This window comes from Lygodium microphyllum, chromosome 26, assembly GCF_053477565.2.
Source record: "Lygodium microphyllum isolate KBCC chromosome 26, Lygodium_microphyllum_v1.1.10, whole genome shotgun sequence".
In the NCBI taxonomy this organism is placed as follows: domain Eukaryota; kingdom Viridiplantae; phylum Streptophyta; class Polypodiopsida; order Schizaeales; family Lygodiaceae; genus Lygodium; species Lygodium microphyllum.
The window spans coordinates 122,004,489-122,022,069 of NC_141160.1; the positions used below are offsets into that span (position 1 = coordinate 122,004,489).

A 17,581-nucleotide genomic window follows, 5' to 3' on the forward strand; every position below is an offset into this window, starting at 1 on the left:
CAGCAAAGACCCACTTTTGGCTACTTCATTCTTGTGCTTCATTGGCCAATGATCTTGGTAGTTTGTATCATACTTTGTCATTTATGATTTGTATTACATATATGTAACAAATGTTCCCAGTAACCTTTTGGGTCTTGTGTCTTGACTCCTGTCCAAGTTGGTGCAAACAAAAGATTCCCTTTGTCAAATTGTGTGTGGTGACAAGTGGAACGCATGAAACAAGAGTCAGCCAAAGCACAAGAGAGAACAAATACTTACTAAGTAATGGTTTTGGATGAGATAGAGACTATTAAAGAAGCAATCACACCCCTCTACTTTGTCTTACAGATTTTTTTATCACAAGGGGTGAGCCAAGAGCCTAATTTACTACTACATGTAGGAGCTTCATAAGGCCATGTCATCTTGTCATGCACTGTCTATGGAAAGGTAAAGATTGATTTGTTCATTCAAATTGCTGAATTGTTGATGGTAATTTTGCAGATGAGAAATATCATACAACTTGTAGATTTAGCAAAATGAAATATGGGATTAGTTGTACCAATCAACATTGTTTTTTACATCCTCCACACTTTGTACAGGAATACTAACCAGTAGAGTGATAAGAACATGATGTCAGGCTGGGTTGAGCACCTTAAGCAGGTCTTTGACTTGAACCAAAGAGATTGATAAACTCTTTCTCTAGTTTATGACTTATCACTATGTGTGTTCAGCTATCAGTGACTAATCTTTAGAAACTATAGACTATCACTTTCATTAATTTAGCCAAGAGTCAAGACGCAACGCTTGGGGCTCATGTTGTTAATTTAATAGGATTGAGGATGGGACAATATTGTTCGTGCATGATCCTAATCATTTTAAATGAGAGGTTGCCTTTAGGCAAGAGACAAGATGCCTTGCCATCTCATGGTGGGAGATAAATGGTTATTTGATGTTGAAAATTCAGCCTTTGACGCTCTATGTACTCTCCCTAGAGTATACAAGTGCAGCGCATTTGCAGTGTATGCACTAATATCCAAATCAAAAAGAGGAACCAATAATGTTTTTATTTCAATCATCACATGTGCATTGGAATATATAAATTATAAATGCATTGTGTATCTTGATTCTAAGTTTTCACAAACCCCCTTTCAGGTTAGCACAATCCAACTAGAGAAGTTGGTTTATGTGAATGCAAATTGAGCTTATAGAGAAGCTCCAAGGCAGAGATGTTGATGGAGGAGAAGTGCATCAAAGGTAAAAGAGAAGGATAGCGAGGTCATTGCCAAGCTAGAGGCGAGAGGAGAGATAGTTGATGTTGCTTTCATCCAATGGTGTACATATGAGGATATCATGTACAACTTTCTCCCAAAAGACAAGAAGCGCTTCCAATGCATGACTCATGTCCAGACTTATGCCATTGCTACTATGACCAAGGAACACACTAGCAAGAGATTGGGCAAAGCTCCTCTCCTCATGCAGCAAATTATACTACATCCTCCACTGGCACTATGTACTAAGCCACGAGATTTCTTGACATGACTATGGTCATGGTCGTACCCATGTGACTTCTTACATAAAGTGGGAGATGCTATCATCAATAGTCTTCAAATGAGATGGGATGAGCTACATCATCTAGCAATGATAATGGTATTGGCAATGGCAATGATTTTTTTGATAGCCACAAGTAGTTACTAGTTGCCTCTTACTAGTAACTATTGGTATGTGGCTCCTTACATGGAGCAGGAGATGCTATCATCAATAGTCTTCAAATGAGATGGGACGAGTTACTAGTTAGAGGCAACTATTATGGCAATCACTCTTTTGACAGCCATAAGTAGTTACTAGTCTTAACTCTTGAGTCTTGACTCTCTTCTCATATTATCTATATTTATGTCATGTCAATAGAACCACCTACAATCTAGCTAGATATATGGCGATGACATTCATAAGCCATACATTGGTTTTCACTTTTATACATATATCGTAGCCTGTACGTTGTAATTTGCAAATCATGAATGCTAATTTCTAAATGAGTAGGTGAAAGATATGTTTTTGTATTAGGTTTTAAACTTTCAACTCTAGGATTTAGGTGCAATTACCATTTTCATTTTATGGAACTAATATCACTGATATATAGTAAGTTTAAGTAATATTTCTCAAAACCTCAAAGTAGCCAACAAAATAAAATGTTTAACAAATATTAGGAACCTCAAATTTCAAAACACAAAACACGATGAGATGTTTCTCATAACACTGCATATGGGGCCATGGCAGTCCATTATCTATTGCATGTTCTAGCAAATCTCAGTCAAAGATATTAGGAGGGACTTTGAGGTCTGTTGAGATATTTGCAATCACACCTACTTCAGTCCCTTTGTAAGGAGCAGTGAGGGCTCAGGACCAGAATTCCATATTCACAGTAGGAGAAATGCTACCATTCAATTCCTATAAAGCATTGTACTTGCACTCTTTTTAAATAAAATGATAGTACTCTTTTCTTTCCAATAAAGTGTCTATGTCACTATCCACACACAATATTGTGTTTATGAGTCCAAGTCTCAATCTTGGAACCTAATTCACTTGTGTGACAATTTATCTTGTCAGGGTCAATGTCTTCATGAGTTTCTTCTTCCTCTTTCAACCTCCATAGCTTTCGCATCTGCCATGCTCTAGATCCCATATATTTAACATGGTATCAGAGCCCAGTCGGGCATGGCACTACCTCTCCAGCCTCTCTTGGTCCCTCTCAATCTCTACCCAACTCACATCCAGCTCAAGATCAGTGTATGACTCCATTCCTTATCAACTTCATCTTCAGAGCACCTTGTGGCAGCCATAGCCAACCTGCACATCCCCGCCTTTGAGCTTCCATAACTTCCTGTAGAGGGCATATCTCTCCAAGCTCTCTTCTGGAGATTTATTCCTTGAATTCCAAGGGTTCTCTGTATCACATAAGATCCTGACATTGCCCTATCTAGAGCTCAGCATTGTCACTTCTATCAGTTGCTGCCATAACCTCAGTATGCGGCATGCAGGACATATCCACCTTGGAGGAGCTGGATCTCCAAATACAAAGCATATCTTTGGAACTCTCTTCTAGACATATCTTCCCCCACTTATGGCGCTCCCTCCTGGCCCATAACTCATTGACATTGGTACTCTATATCCTCAGCATTATCAAAAACATGGAAATCTGTCAAAGATTGCACCTAGTGCCATCGTCCGCCCTACCCGCTTGAATCTGCCAGCAATCTCGACCATCATTATGGAGCTTTGATAGAGCATGAAGAGAGCTCCATTTAAAAAATTTTCAAAATGATCCACTGTAGCTCCCACAATCAGTAAAAAACTAGGGCTGGGTCAAAACCCTAATCTAGGAAGCCATAGCCAAACTTCACTAAAGCTCAAAGATCTCATCATCTTCTCTCTCCTGCCACCTAGAACAACCCATTGCCACTCTGATCTATTGTCCCAACATCAAATCAAGGAGGGGAAGAACCTGGAAAGATTGACGAAAGATCAACGACCCCGAACTAAGAAGATTCGAGTTCAACATAAACTCAAACATAGTCTTTACATAGTGTGTTTTCACACTGTCATTACTTGTGTCTCTTGGCACAATGTAATCTACTCTTCCATTGATAAAATCTGAGAATTCTGAAGTTGTTTGTTGCTGCTCGAGCCATCTAACATGGGTAAAGACTCTCCAACTGCTCACTTCAAAGGAGTCGGGTTTTACACCTGGTAAACCCGCATCAAACTCATCCTGGCGAAGAAGGGCCTCCAGGCCATTACCATTGAAAAAGAAAAGAAGCCTCGTGATGCGGACCTTGCAGTCACTTGGCAAAAGAACAATGATAAGGCTCATGCCATTATCAAACTGGAGCTAGACAACAGCTATATTCACCATGTGGATAACTGTGATACTTCACTGGATATATGGAAGAGACTTGACACTTCGTTTGGTGCACAGTCTAAGTCATCAAAGTATGGTCTCTTGATTGAGTTTTTCAGGCTTGAAATGAAATCTAGTACATCACTTACCACACATCTAAATTACATGGAAAGACTTCTAACCCAACTTGCAGGAATCAACATTAAAATGGAAAAAGATGTTTGCATCGGTGTTCTACTTAAAAGTTTTCCTCCTGAATATAATAATATATCAACAACTCTAATCAATATGCCAAACCCTGAACTTATTGATATCCAGGCATCACTATTAGAGAAGGAAAATAAGCTAAAAACTAAGAACCAAGCACCTCTAGAGATGAAGATGCATTATATGTTGGCGACATGTACAAAGGCAAGAAGAACCAGCTTTTTTGTGACTTCTGCAAAAGGACCGAAAACACCAAGAAGTTCTATCACACCAGAAAGAGATCCCAAAAGGCCTATCTAGTTGTAGTTAAAGAAAAAAAAGAAAATGGAGCAAAGGAAGAAGAAGAAGAAGAAGAAGAAAAAGACCACCAGGAGAATGACAAACCTCATCAGTCCTTCTATTCTGATAGACTTTTTTAGCCTTGTATTCCCTAGCCCTAGTGATTCAGATAAACTTGTAAACTCCTCAGTTAGCCTTGTACTATAGCCTCCATACACTTTATGAAGCCCTTGCTACAGCCTCTGGATGTTCATCATGTTTGTGGTACCCACACTTAGCCTTTCTGCGACAGCCTCTAGAGTTTTGTCATGTTTATGGTATGCCCACACTTTGCAGGAGTTGCTCTCACTAAAGCCTCTACACACTTTGTACTTCTGGTTGTGATTGAGGAGGGATATTGAGATATTTGCAATCACACCAACTTCAGTCCCTTTGTAAGGAGCAATGAGAGCTCAGGACCAGAATCCCATATGCACAGTAGAAGAAGTGCTACTATTCAATTCCTATAAAGCATTGTACTTGCACTATTTTCTAATGCAATGATAGTACTCTTTTCTTTCCAATAAAGTGTCTATGTCACTATCCACACACAAGATTTATGAGTCCATGTCTCAATCTTGGAACCTAATTCACTTGTGTGACAATTTGTTTTGTCAAGGTCAATGTCTTCATGAGTTTCTTCTTCCTCTTTCAACCTCCATAGCTTTCACATCTACCATGCTCTAGATCCTGTATATTTAACAAGGTCAAGTTCACAACTGCTATTATTTGAGCTTGAAGATTAATTTCTTATTTTCTTAACTAGATAGCTCTAACCTCTATCAAAGAGAAGTTTGATACGGGTTCTCTTCAAAAACATCTTGAGATTAGAATCATCATACGATGGGACACATGAGCCCTCTTTTAACAAAGATTCTCTACACAGGTTGCTAACATAGTATGGGAGTGGTTTGATTTTTGGATTTACCAAGAGACACTCACAGAGCCTTCAAGGCCTTGAAGGAGCCGAGACTATAGTAGAGAAGAAAGTCATTGTCTATTGAATAGATATGGAGTTATATTTGCAAAGAACATATGGACTTATGGGCCCTTTCATTGTTCCTTCCTCTTCTACTACTGCACTGACCAGATTTCTTTGATAAGATGGAGACATTGTGCAGGCTTGCTCAGCTTTCTCCACTTGTGTGACCTATATTATGGATGTGCACAAGAAGCTATGCAGTTGCAGTCTGGACAGCTCTCTCTCTATGCTCTTTGAATCTATGTTTACACTGGACACTATCAGCATTGCACCATTGCTGCCATGATCAACAGCAATGTTTATTGAGGAATCTTGCTGATTGGCCAACCAACTGCCATACATCAACAAAGTGCTAAGAATTAGAGCAATAGTGTACACTTGGCAAAGCGATTCCATAATGCCATACTTGGAGCCTGTTTACTCCTCTGTTCTTGCTTTGGTGACAATACCTGCAAGGCAGTCTTACACAAAACAACTGCAACTAGTCTCGTGTTCATGTAGTCTTTCTAGGGCACTTTGTCTATGTTGTCTCAGTTTTTGATAATGTTCTCTTAATCTCTCCTATATTTCCTGGAATCATCCCAATTTAAGGACTTAAGATTTCATTCATCTCAGTTCTTTACCATATAAACTGCACTGCCAACTGCCTTCGTAACCATCCTCATCTCCTGTTGTTGGTCTATCGTTACATACCAGTTTCCACAATGTTTCAAGTCTGAAAGCAGCTCTTATGTCTTCGGTTAACTACCTTCCAAACACAACATAGACCATGGGTAAGAAGTGCAAGCCATTCTTACAGCTTCCAGCTTTGTGCTAGCTGCAGTTGTAGACCAAACCATACATTCAAATCATCCAATTTTTTAAAGGAATGCGTAACACAAGTTTCATATCATATTCTTCTTATTGGTTCACTATTGCCACAACAGGAAAAAGCATTATAAACTGCTGCATAAGGGTACAACCACATGCGTAAGGGAATTTTTTCATAAACGTTTTGGTATTTGGTTTTCACATCATAACCTGTCTAATGTCATGAGAATATCAGTACCTTTACCTGAAGAAGTTCTTAAACCAACGAAGAAGCTCAAATAGTAGCCTATGTTCAATCTCCTTCTGGCTTAGGCTTCTCTTTCCTTCCTGAAATCAAATCAAATCTTCAACTCTCTGACATTTTGCAACCACAAATATAGTAGTACACTTCAATTAAAGTCCCTTACTCTCTCATTTCTCTCTCCTCTACCAACAAGAGAGGTGAAACAATGAGCTGTCTACAGTGATCACCAAGCAATCAATACTGAGTAAAAATTGTGATTGCTTCACAAACAAACAGAAAAAGAAAAAGTTTAGATGGCAGTTTGCAACTGCAGCGGACTTTGTGGTCTCACCTGAGAGGTTTAAGGGAGACATATGTAAGGAGATATTATGTTTTCTATATTTGAATTTCTACACAAAGACACCAATTCAAGAGTCCCCAACTCAAATTCGTGAAATCTCATCTCTAGCTTAAAAGCTTCATCAATACACACAGTGGGTGCAAGAGGGGTTATGGATATCTACCTAGCATGATTAATATCCGCATCGAGAAGAAGCAAAGAAACAAAAGGCTCATGATTATACCGCAAGCATCTCCTTACCCATGTTCCATTTTGTCTAAGTAAAAGGCTTTCTCTGTAGCCTATTCCCTTTGCAAAGCTTAATAGAAACTCGATCAATAGAGAGTGGAAATTGTGACCGTTTCACAAACCAATGAAAAAAGGAAAACATTAGATGTCAGTTTGGCATTGCAACTCACTCTGTGATCTGACCTAAGAGGTTTAAGGGAGACACACCCAGTTAGATATAATGCTCTCTACAATGAGTTTAGGATGTTTAACAGGTTTAAGAAAGACAGATGGACATAGATATAGTGCTTTCTACACTGAGTTTCTACCCAAAGACACCAAAATTGAGGGAGTCCCCCAACTCAAATTGGCATAATCACATCTCTATCTTAGAAGCCGCCTCAATAAACATTAAACCCTCTTACGGCTTCTTGTTTCTCCACCAAGATTATATTTTCCACTCTATTGAAAAGCTGAGATCCTATCACTTTGGGAATGACTTGTTTAAGGCCATAATTGGCAAACTTGGAGAACCAGACAACCTATTCTGATAAATTGCAGCAATTCAATTGTCCAAGCTTCCAATGCAGTGGCAAAGACCTTGACTTTTTCCAAGCTTTAAGTGGCCTAGATCCCTTAGCTCTTCCTAAGAAGTTGTCACGGTCTTCACTTTCAATCTGCATAGCAACCAAAAAAAATTGCAAGAGGGACATGAATGTCTACCTAGCATGATTAACATCCACATCCAGAAGAAGGAAAGAAGCAATAGAATCGTGCTGATTCCAGAACTATCCACTTGCCAAACCAGGCAAATCAAATGTCCAAATTCAACTTTTTCCTGAGTCAAGGGCTTTCTGAGTAGCTTGTTCCCTTTACAAAGATTGAGAACTTCTATAGACATAAGCAGCCCTTATCCTCTGTCTCTCTGCACAACTTTATCTAATATTTCATTATATCCCTGTGGATTCAAGTTTAAAAATGCATGAAGCCTTATGTACAGTTATTTTGTATTTTTCTCCTGATTCAGATCAAGAATGCAACTGCACAAAGCAAAACACAGCTGTTCACTCACATTCAACCAGCTTAGATAGGATTTTTCTCCAATTGCTGCTGCTAAGTAACATAAATTTCCAACAATCATTACTGACATGCCATATCCATAAGATGTGAATCACCAAGTACATCCTCACTAGAACATGACACCTGGCTGCAAATCCTCTTGCACTTGGATCCAAAGAAGGTGGCCCCATGGTAAACATAGGAGGATACTTGCTCCACTATATCGCCCTGGTAGAATTGTGGTGCTGATGTGGCAGCCCAGCTCCTAAGTACTGAAGATCATGATTCTTGTCTTCACACTCCTCTTAAGATTCTTCGCAAGTATTTGGGTGGTTCGTGTATACTCCATCCTTGGAAAATGCTTCTTAAATCATGTTGATTGTTGATGACTTTCTAGATATGTTCAAACTTTCTTCTCTAAGCTCTATGTTTAAGCTTTCAGAGATTCTGTGAGTGGAGAAGTCTGGTGGAAACGAACTAGTCACAAGGTCAGGATAGTCACAACAAATCTCGGTGGTGAGTTTACCTCTTGAGCTTTCAAGCAATATTGTGCATAGTCCTCTCACTCTCCTCTCCCCCACCCAAACTTCCAACTTCCAAGCTTGAAGCCTCAACCCTCCATTAGCATCATGACTCGTGAGAAGCACGAGGCCTTCAATTTGCACACCATGCATGTCAGAGGGACACAAAGAAGTCCAACTCCCACCATTGGATGTGCAAGTATTGCAGGAAGTGCTACACAAGTGGTCGGACCCAACTACTAAGTCAAGTTTTAATTTGTTGTTCTGAACTCTGTACTTTACAATTTAGTATTTATAATCTTATGTGCATTTGTATAGATGAATGTTGATACATTCACGGTGACAAGCGACACTCTTTCAAGTGTACATCAAGAGATTGATGAGGAGAAGGAGATTATCTTTGTAGAGCTTATAGCCACAAACACTTGTGACCCTCATAGTTACCATACTTGTGGATGAGGTTGAGTAGATGGTAGCAAGGGCGTAATTACTCAATGCCCTCCGACATCCAAGAGGGGTGGTTTGAGTGGCTTGCAAACATATGTGAGGCGAGGCTCTAGTAGCTCTCATCCCATGCCTCGCTATGCCCACACAAGCCATTGCCTAGGGAACCACCATTTTATGATGATAGTAACCTCATCAATGAGGATGAGTGTAAGAGTGTCTCACCATCCAATATCGAGGATTCATCTTCAAACTCTCTTGATAAGCACTCAAATGTCTGAGGATGATGATGATGATAATTATAGTGATGCCTCATCATAGGTCTCTCTCTTTTGTATCATTATATCCACTATGATCCATGTATGTACTATGATGTATAATATTGTATCGCAAGTTCTGTATGCAATCGCAAGGGCCTAGCATATACTAATTTTGGCTTTTAGCATTATGTATTCATCTTATTTTGTAATGGCATTGGTATTTTCACTTTAGACATATGTTCTATCATTTCTATTTTAAGAAAACTCAATTCTTTTTCATACTAATATCGTACCGTACCATGTAAAATCTTAAGGTACCATTTAGTATCATATTTTCCGCCAGGTACTAGAGCCCACTGCAGACCGCTCGGAGGGATGGGAGATCATAGGGAGTCTTACTGGATGGCATATCTGGAAGGCGCGGTGTCAGGTGGCTTTCAGCGAAGAGAGACTTTTAGCACCGATGGGATCAGGTGCAGGATGAATCCACGGCTTGTCACGAGCTTCAATGTCACTTCGTGCACACTTGGGGCGGCCAGGATCTATTTTTCGTGATGCACACAAGCAACCCCAATTGCTAATACACCCCCGCGCCCCGCCCCCCCCCCCACCATGGCTTCTTGCCCCCATCCCCCCTAGACCACCTTGAAAGGCTTGTATACATGATGTATTTGTGACTTTGCATCAGCTCCAGCTAGTCTCTTGAGCATGACCACTCAATTGTAATCAGTTTTTTGAGTAGTATAATCAGCCACATTTTACTTGCAAAGAAAAAAAACAACTACTCCCAATTTGGCTCTGGCAAATCCAGTAAAGGAGAGACCACCTGTGCATATGAGTGTAGCGGAGACTCACCCAAATCGAGGGCCTCATGTGCAGCAGAAAATTCTTCATGCTTGTTGCGTTTGATAGAAGGCTGATCATCCCAAGGTGACAAAGCCATCTCATCAGTGCATGAAACCATATCTACTTCTGCTACATCATCTTCGACATATATGGCCAGGTCTCCGGCCACAAGAAATAAATCAGTGCTGTCCATAAATAAGCATCAGCCCAAACACAAGGCGCAGTAGTGCCCTTCAAAAGACAAGGGCACACGGCGCGGCTGAGGACAGAGGTGCACTCTATGTGTTGGGCAGAAGCCCCAGCCTGGGGCAGCCACTAATAGCACAAGGACAAGCGGCCTTCAGACCATGAAGCAGGCCGCCAATCGCAGGGTCCCAGGGTGGCTCCCTGTGCAGAAGGAACAAGCGCCCACAGCACGACAAAGATAAACGGGTAGGGACAAAGATAAATAGAACAGAGCGCAAACAATCTGACGAAGATAAACAGGGCAGGGCTGCATTTGACGAACTGGCAGGCTAACAAACGAGCAGCCTGCAACTGGCAAACGGACAGAACAACTCAGATGAGCAAGGCAACAAGGGGGATAGAAACCCTAGTTCACAACCAACTGCGCCATCATCAATTCTCTCTCTCTCTTTTTTTTTTCGTAAAAGGTAATTGCAATAATTATAAAAAAAAGGTACAAGATTACATGATTACATGATTACAAGAGACACGAGGTCCCTAGGCCAACGTGTGGGAAATCCCCGTACTAATGCACGAAAAAGGTTATACCAATCATGGCAACGACCCAGAGGCAATTGCCATATGCCAGGGAAGCAAATCCTCCCGAGGGAGCAAGTCGGAGTGCCGGATGAGATCTAGCTGCCAATGCAAGAGCCCTTTAAGCCTGGCAATATGTCTCGGTACATTAGAGGCCGAATCAAAGAGAAAAGCATTGCGTGTGGTCCAAATGTGCCAGCATCCCCAGTATCTGAAAAAGGAAATAAGATCTTCATATGTAACTGTGGCGGTGTGGGGTACTTTGGGCGCACAAAAACCCAATCGAAAGGAGTTAGTGAGGACCCCACCACTGCGCACCAGATTTGCGACAAGAGTGACCAGATATTCTTGGCGAGCAGACAAGAAAGAAAACGATGTCGGGCCGATTCCGCAGTAGTGGTACAGAAGAAACAATTGCCATTCGAGATTCTACGCTTGGAAAGGGCCGAGGCAAGAGGAAGACCACCAATCATTACCCGCTAAAGAAAGACCTTGTATTTGAAAGGTGCCTTATTCAGCCAGCCCTCCATCACCGTTGCCTGCCACCATGACTGCGATTTCCGCAGTCCCCAAACAGTATTAGCTTTCACACCCAACCATTGGTGATCTTGAATGAGAAGATGATACACCTGATTAGTAGAGGCCTTTTCCAGACTCAACCGGCCTGCAAGGTCCCAGTCCTGCCAAGGACGATCCACAGCCAGGGCAGGAAAGGGTTGCCTACCTTGAAGCTCCGACAAAAGTTGTTCCCATAAACCACGGTATCCGCGCGGGATCCTGAAAAGTCTCCTAGTAGTCCGAAACGATGCAAGGACATTGCGAGTGGCAAGGGTAGCATCCGCAATCGAAGTCACACCTAAACACGCCATGCGGTTAAATCTCCGTCTAAGCTGATGTTTGTCTTCCCATGAAAGTAATCTCGATACTGCCAACAATTCCAGTTGAAAGGAGTTAGTCTGCAAGCGGTCCCCCACTGGATGCCAACGGGCCTTTTGGAGCACCACTTTCCAAGAGCCGACCAAGTGCAGTAACAGAGAGGAAGAGGGACTGGAAAATCGAGAGTCAGCATTAAGGACAAGCCACCAAGAGGCCCGAAGTCGTGTCATACCATGGCGTAGCCCGCTGTCCTCAAGAAAATAACGAGCTATAATGGTCCACGGGTGATGATCCACACACATGGCACGAAAAAGAGACCAACGAAGAGCCAGCATATGAGTTTCTGCATCCAAAATAGCTCCACCACCCATGCATTTAGGGATACATGTATGTGACCATGAAATCCACGAAATACCTGCCTACAGTGAATCCTTCTTCCATAGCATGAAACGAATGGGATGAGTGAGAGCCTTCAAAGTAGTAGGCATCCACGGCAGCAATGGCAGGAAATACGTTAGCATTGGTAGCATAATTGTCTGAGCCACTTTGAGGCGGACATGGAATGGCCACGCTTGCGACTTCCAATACATAAACTTCGCCACCAATTTTTGTGAAATCCACTCCAGTAGGTCCTTTGGCCGTACATCCACCCCCAATGGGTATCCAAGATGCCTGACAATGGAGCCACGGGAAACCACCTGGCCCTGCCAGCCTAATGACTGTAAATTAGGCTCCATGCAACTGAGTATAGTATATTTAAAGGCATTGATGCGAAGACCAGAGGCCTGACCAAAGAGCGTCCAAACATCTAATGCCTTTCGAATGTTGTCCCTGTCCGCCCGCAAAATCATAAAGATATCATCAGCCAAAGATTGGCTAATGAAGTGCTGCCCCAAAGGAAGAGACAATCTTGCCAGCTGAGCAGAAGCCGCCATTGAGGATAACATTGAAAGGACCGGGTGAGTCGCCAGAGCAAAGAAGAGAGGACTCAAAGGGCAACCCTGTCTGACCGAGCGTGCAAGGACAAATGGCTCTGTAACCCCACCATTGAGCATAACTCTTGAAGAAGCCGCAGCACTAATGGTATAGATCAATCGGGACATCCGAGTACCAAAACCCATAGCAGATATGAGATCTACAATGAAAGACCAGTCCACATAGTCAAAAGCCTTTTCCAAGACCAATTGAATCAATACCACTTCCTGACTGGAGTGCCGCGCATAGTCAATAGCCATTTGCACATTTAAGATATTATGCAGAATGTTGCGGCCCTTAATTAAACCATATTGGAGAGGATGCACAATAGCTGGAAGGTGCTTGTGAAGCCGATTCGCCAACACTTTGGAGAAGATTTTATACATCGAGCCCATCAAAGAAATTGGTCTCCAGTGTTGCAGCATTGACGGCGAAGGGACCTTTGGAATCAGTTTGATAAGGCCTTCTTTCCATGAGGAAGGCATGACCCCTGTTTCCCAAACCTGCTGAAACATAACCGTCAATGGCTTCACCGGCTGCGTGGCCGAGTTCTCAAAGAATTCATTAGTGAAACCATCCCAACCAGGACTTTTATCCTTAGGCAGGTGTAACAAAACATCCATAACCTCCTCCTCGCAAATATCCGCCTCCAAAGTGGCTTGCATAGCAAGTGGAACCTGCTGGTGAACCAGATGATAGAAGACCGAGCGAGCATGCGTAACCTGGCTAGAAGGAGAGGGAGAAGAACCAAGAAGTTCCATAAAATAATTTCTGCACACATTGACAATGGTCTGCGGATCAATGACCATGCGACCTTCCGAATCCTGGAGTCTAGTCATATTTTCGCGAGTAGGAGAAGCATGCAAGGCACGAAAGAACTTATGAGACTAGCAGGCACTATCTTGCAATGTGTCAGTCAAGTTATGCAGCTTGGCCTGCTGATAAGATTTCAACTGAAACACTTGAATAAGATGGGCCAAACGCATCTCCAGTGACAGCAGAAAATCATCATCTGGGGTATCCACGAGCAACGAACAAACCAAAGCTAGTAAGTCCTCTGCTGCATGTTGACGTCGCCGACAAAGAGAGGCATGATGGATCCCATACTGCCGAGCAACCCGCTGCACATTAGAGAGCAGCCGTGCAAATGAAGCCAAGCCCTCAGAGGCGAAGTCCAATAAGAACCTCTCAATCAATTGCTGCATATAGCCCTGAAAAATTGGATGCTTCAAATAAGAGGAGTTGAAACGTAAAGGGAGCCTATCCAGCAACTGCATAAAAGGAGCAATAGGTTGTGCCCGCATCTCAAGCTGGAGGGGGAAATGGTCCGACAATGCATATTGCTGCAAGACCTTCATTTCCAGCATCTCGGGAAGAAAATCATCCCCCTGCATGATATACATTCGGTCCAACCGCGACCAAGTAGTTGCATATTGTGCGGAATGAAAAGTAAACCCTTAAAAAGAAGGGTGAAGCCACGACCAAAGATCTTGCTTAAGTACGCGCAAAGCAAAGGAACTCCACACCCGGCTTTCCGGCGCATCCATTACCGAATGCCCTGAAGTGGACTGAGAAGAGTCAACACACATATTGAAATCTCCCATCAAAAACCCCCTTCGGCCAAGTGACATCGAGCCCTGCAAAGTCGACCAAAGATCCCGTCGGGATGCGGGATCGTTCGGAGCATAGAGGCCCAGCAACCATAAAATCTCTCCTTCAAATAAGACTTCAATTACCAGAAAGCGGCCCTGCACATCATTTTTAACAAGAACAGGCTGGTATTTCTCATGGACAATCATCAACACGCCCGAATAGTGCGTAGCATGTGTCCCTGCATAAAACAGACGGAATCCATGACAATCCACAACTTTTCCTGCTTCACCGTGACTTTTGTGCTCAATTGCACACAATACATCCCACTGGTTCTCATGCAAGACAGTCCACATGGCATGTTGCTTATGGCGAGAGCAAATGCCTGGCACATTCCACGTGGCTATCTTCATATATCTTCAAAAAAAGGAAGTCAGGAACGAGGCGCCTGTTGCCTCGATTTCACCTTTTCCACGAGAGCATCCAGGACACCCTCATCCAGAAAATCAGCCAATACTGCAAACGAATTCTGGCGACCTGCTTTAGAGGTAGAAGGAAAATCCACTACCTTGGGAGTGGGGCGGGGATAACGCCGATCCCAGGGTGTAATCACATTACCTTGTGTATCAAACGCCAGCTTAGCAGGTGGGCTCTTGGGACCGTCTCTATAGACTTTCCTTGTAGACTGATTACGGGGGGCAGACGGGGCCATAGTACGCGCAGCATGCTGTGAAGTGAACATTTCTTTCCTGCGTATATACGTGCGCACGGAATCCTAAGAAGCATTAGGCCCAGGATCTGCCAGGCCTGCATCCAACTTTTTACCTTTTTTTTTTACGTGCCTCAATCCAATCAGTGCTACGGGAATCCAAACCCAGGACCTATTGTTTGCCTTTATCCACGACATTAGGTGGCTGAAGGGCCTCCTGTGCCGGGGCATCAAGCACCATGTCATTCTTAGGCAGCACAACATGCGCATCCTCGGAAGACGGTTGTCTTTCGGGGCATTCGGCCATAAAATGCCCCAATTTACCACATGAAAAGCAGTGTCCTGCAAAGTTGCCCCATTTCAAGCGAAAATGCAAAGGATGCATGCCACAACAATTGAGGCGAAGCCACGCAGGCCTTTTCCTGGCCGTGTCCCATAACATGCATAAACGGTTTCGATTCATAGCCCTGAGACTTGGGGGAACCAGCACTGTTCCCACAACTGCCATCGCATCCTTCAACAATGGCCAATAGACCGCCGGACAATTTTCCACTTCCACCTACACCGGGCATTCTCGTTGAAGCAGACGCTGGAAGTCTCCCATAGGGCGCCATGGTACAACATGGACCAAGCGGCGATCAAAGAATAATGGCAACTTGGACAGGAGCTCAGCTCGATGTGTTTCCGATTTCAACAGCACCTCATAAAAGCCGCGAGGTCCAAGGAAGATCTCCTCAACACACTCCCCTTGCAATAAATGGTGCATCCACTGCCGAATATGTGAAAGCACTGGGATCGTGCCAGTGAAGAAAAGTATAACGGCACGGTCATAAAACACCGAAAAAGACCGCAAGACTGATTTCGGGTCCACTGTGGCTTCCAGCACGTCATCAGTTCCCGCGTCAGAAAAAGTTTCATTATTATGTTGGACATAATCGCCAAGCACAGTATTGGAAAAGTCCAACAAATGCTCCCAGTCAATCTCCTGCGAACCTACAGGATTAGAGGCAACCTGCGCATAGGAACGTTCCTGAGGACCCATTGGCTCGTCAGAAGTATGCTTGGAGCGTTTGCCCGCAAGCAGCAGTTCAAAACCCGGAGGCATCTCCTCCGTGCACGGCACCATATCCTGCGGCTCCTCTGTATCAGAATTAGGGCCAAGGGCTGCCACCGTCCGGTCTAGAAAATCCATATCCAGGCCAACCATACTGCTGTCTTCTCTCTCTGTCAGGGAGCACAGCCAAGAGCAACGCTCTCTTTTTTTTTTCGTAAAAGGTAATTGTATTAATTACGAAAAAAAATACAAGATTACTGGATTACAAGATTACAAGATACATGATGACACAAAGCCATCATGTGAAGAGGTTTTCTCTTTCTTTCTCTTTGTCTTTTTTCTGATTACAAGATACACGAGGGCCCTAGGCCAACGTGTGGGGAAGCCCCGTAGTAATGTACTGAAAAGGTTACACCAATCATGGCAACGACCCAGAGGCAATTGCCATATGCCACGGATGCAAATCCTCCCGAGGGAGCAAGTCGGAGTGTCGGATGAGATCTAGCTGCCAATAGAGCAACGCTCTCTCTTTTTTTTTCGTAAAAGGTAATTGTATTAATTACGAAAAAAAAAATACAAGATTACGTGATTACAAGATACATGACGACAATGCAAGTCATCATGCGACAAGGTGCTAAGCACTACAAGTTACAATTTCATGGCAAGGATGCGGAGGAGATTGCCATATGCCAAGGACGGAAGTCCTCCGTAGAGAGCAAATCAGAACGATGGAGAAGAGCTAACTGCCAATACAAGAGGCCCTTAAGCCTCACAATATGTCGCTGAACATTATGGGCTGAGTCAAACAGAAAAGCATTCCGAATGGTCCAGTTATGCCAACAGCCCCAGTACCGAAGAAAGTGATACATGAGCTTCATGTGTGGCTGAGCAGGAGAAGGGTATTTGGGCTGGCCCAAAACCCAATCAAAGGGGCGCAGTGTAATACCAACCACCCCTTGCCAAACGGCCGACAAAAATAACCAGACCTTCTTAGCGACGGGGCAGGAAATAAATCGGTGGCGAGCGGATTCCATAGTAGTGGTGCAAAAGAAACAGGTGCCATTGGAGATCCGTCGCTTGGAAAGAGCCGAAGCAAGCGGAAGACCCCCAATGATCACTCTCCAAAGAAAGACTTTATATTTAAAGGGCGTCTTGTTGACCCAGCCCTCCATCACCGTGACCTTCCACCAGGAGCGAGATTTCCGCAATCCCCATAAAGCGTTCGCTTTAGTAAGTAGCCATTGATTGTCTTTAATCAGGAGATGATACACTTGATTAGCAGAAGCTTTGCTCAAAGGCAGCCGGCCTTGTAGGTCCCAATCCTGCCAGGGATGATCCAAAGCAAGAGCAGGAAAGGGTTGTCTGTTCTGGAGCACCGTCACGAGCTGTTCCCATAAAGGCCTATATCCACGAGGGATCCGGAAAATCCTCCTAGCAGTACGAAAGGAGATAAGCACATTGCGACTGGCGAGGGTGGCATCCGCAACTGAAGACAAGCCCAAC

The 17,581-nt window shown here is 43.5% G+C and overlaps 1 protein-coding gene across 2 annotated transcripts in view; it reads right to left on the reverse strand.

The window, feature by feature from the left end:
- Nucleotides 1–17,581, reverse strand: part of PNG1 (peptide-N-glycanase 1) — a 253,484-nt gene that overhangs the window by 152,238 nt on the left and 83,665 nt on the right. For both annotated transcript variants that reach the window (XR_015688796.1, XM_087667535.1), the window contains exon 6: nucleotides 6,436–6,518. Coding sequence is in view for 1 of the 2 variants with exons in the window: in XM_087667535.1 (XP_087523661.1) it covers nucleotides 6,436–6,518 (83 nt within the window). In the remaining variant the exon portion in view is untranslated. The remainder of the gene's footprint in view (nucleotides 1–6,435; nucleotides 6,519–17,581) is intronic.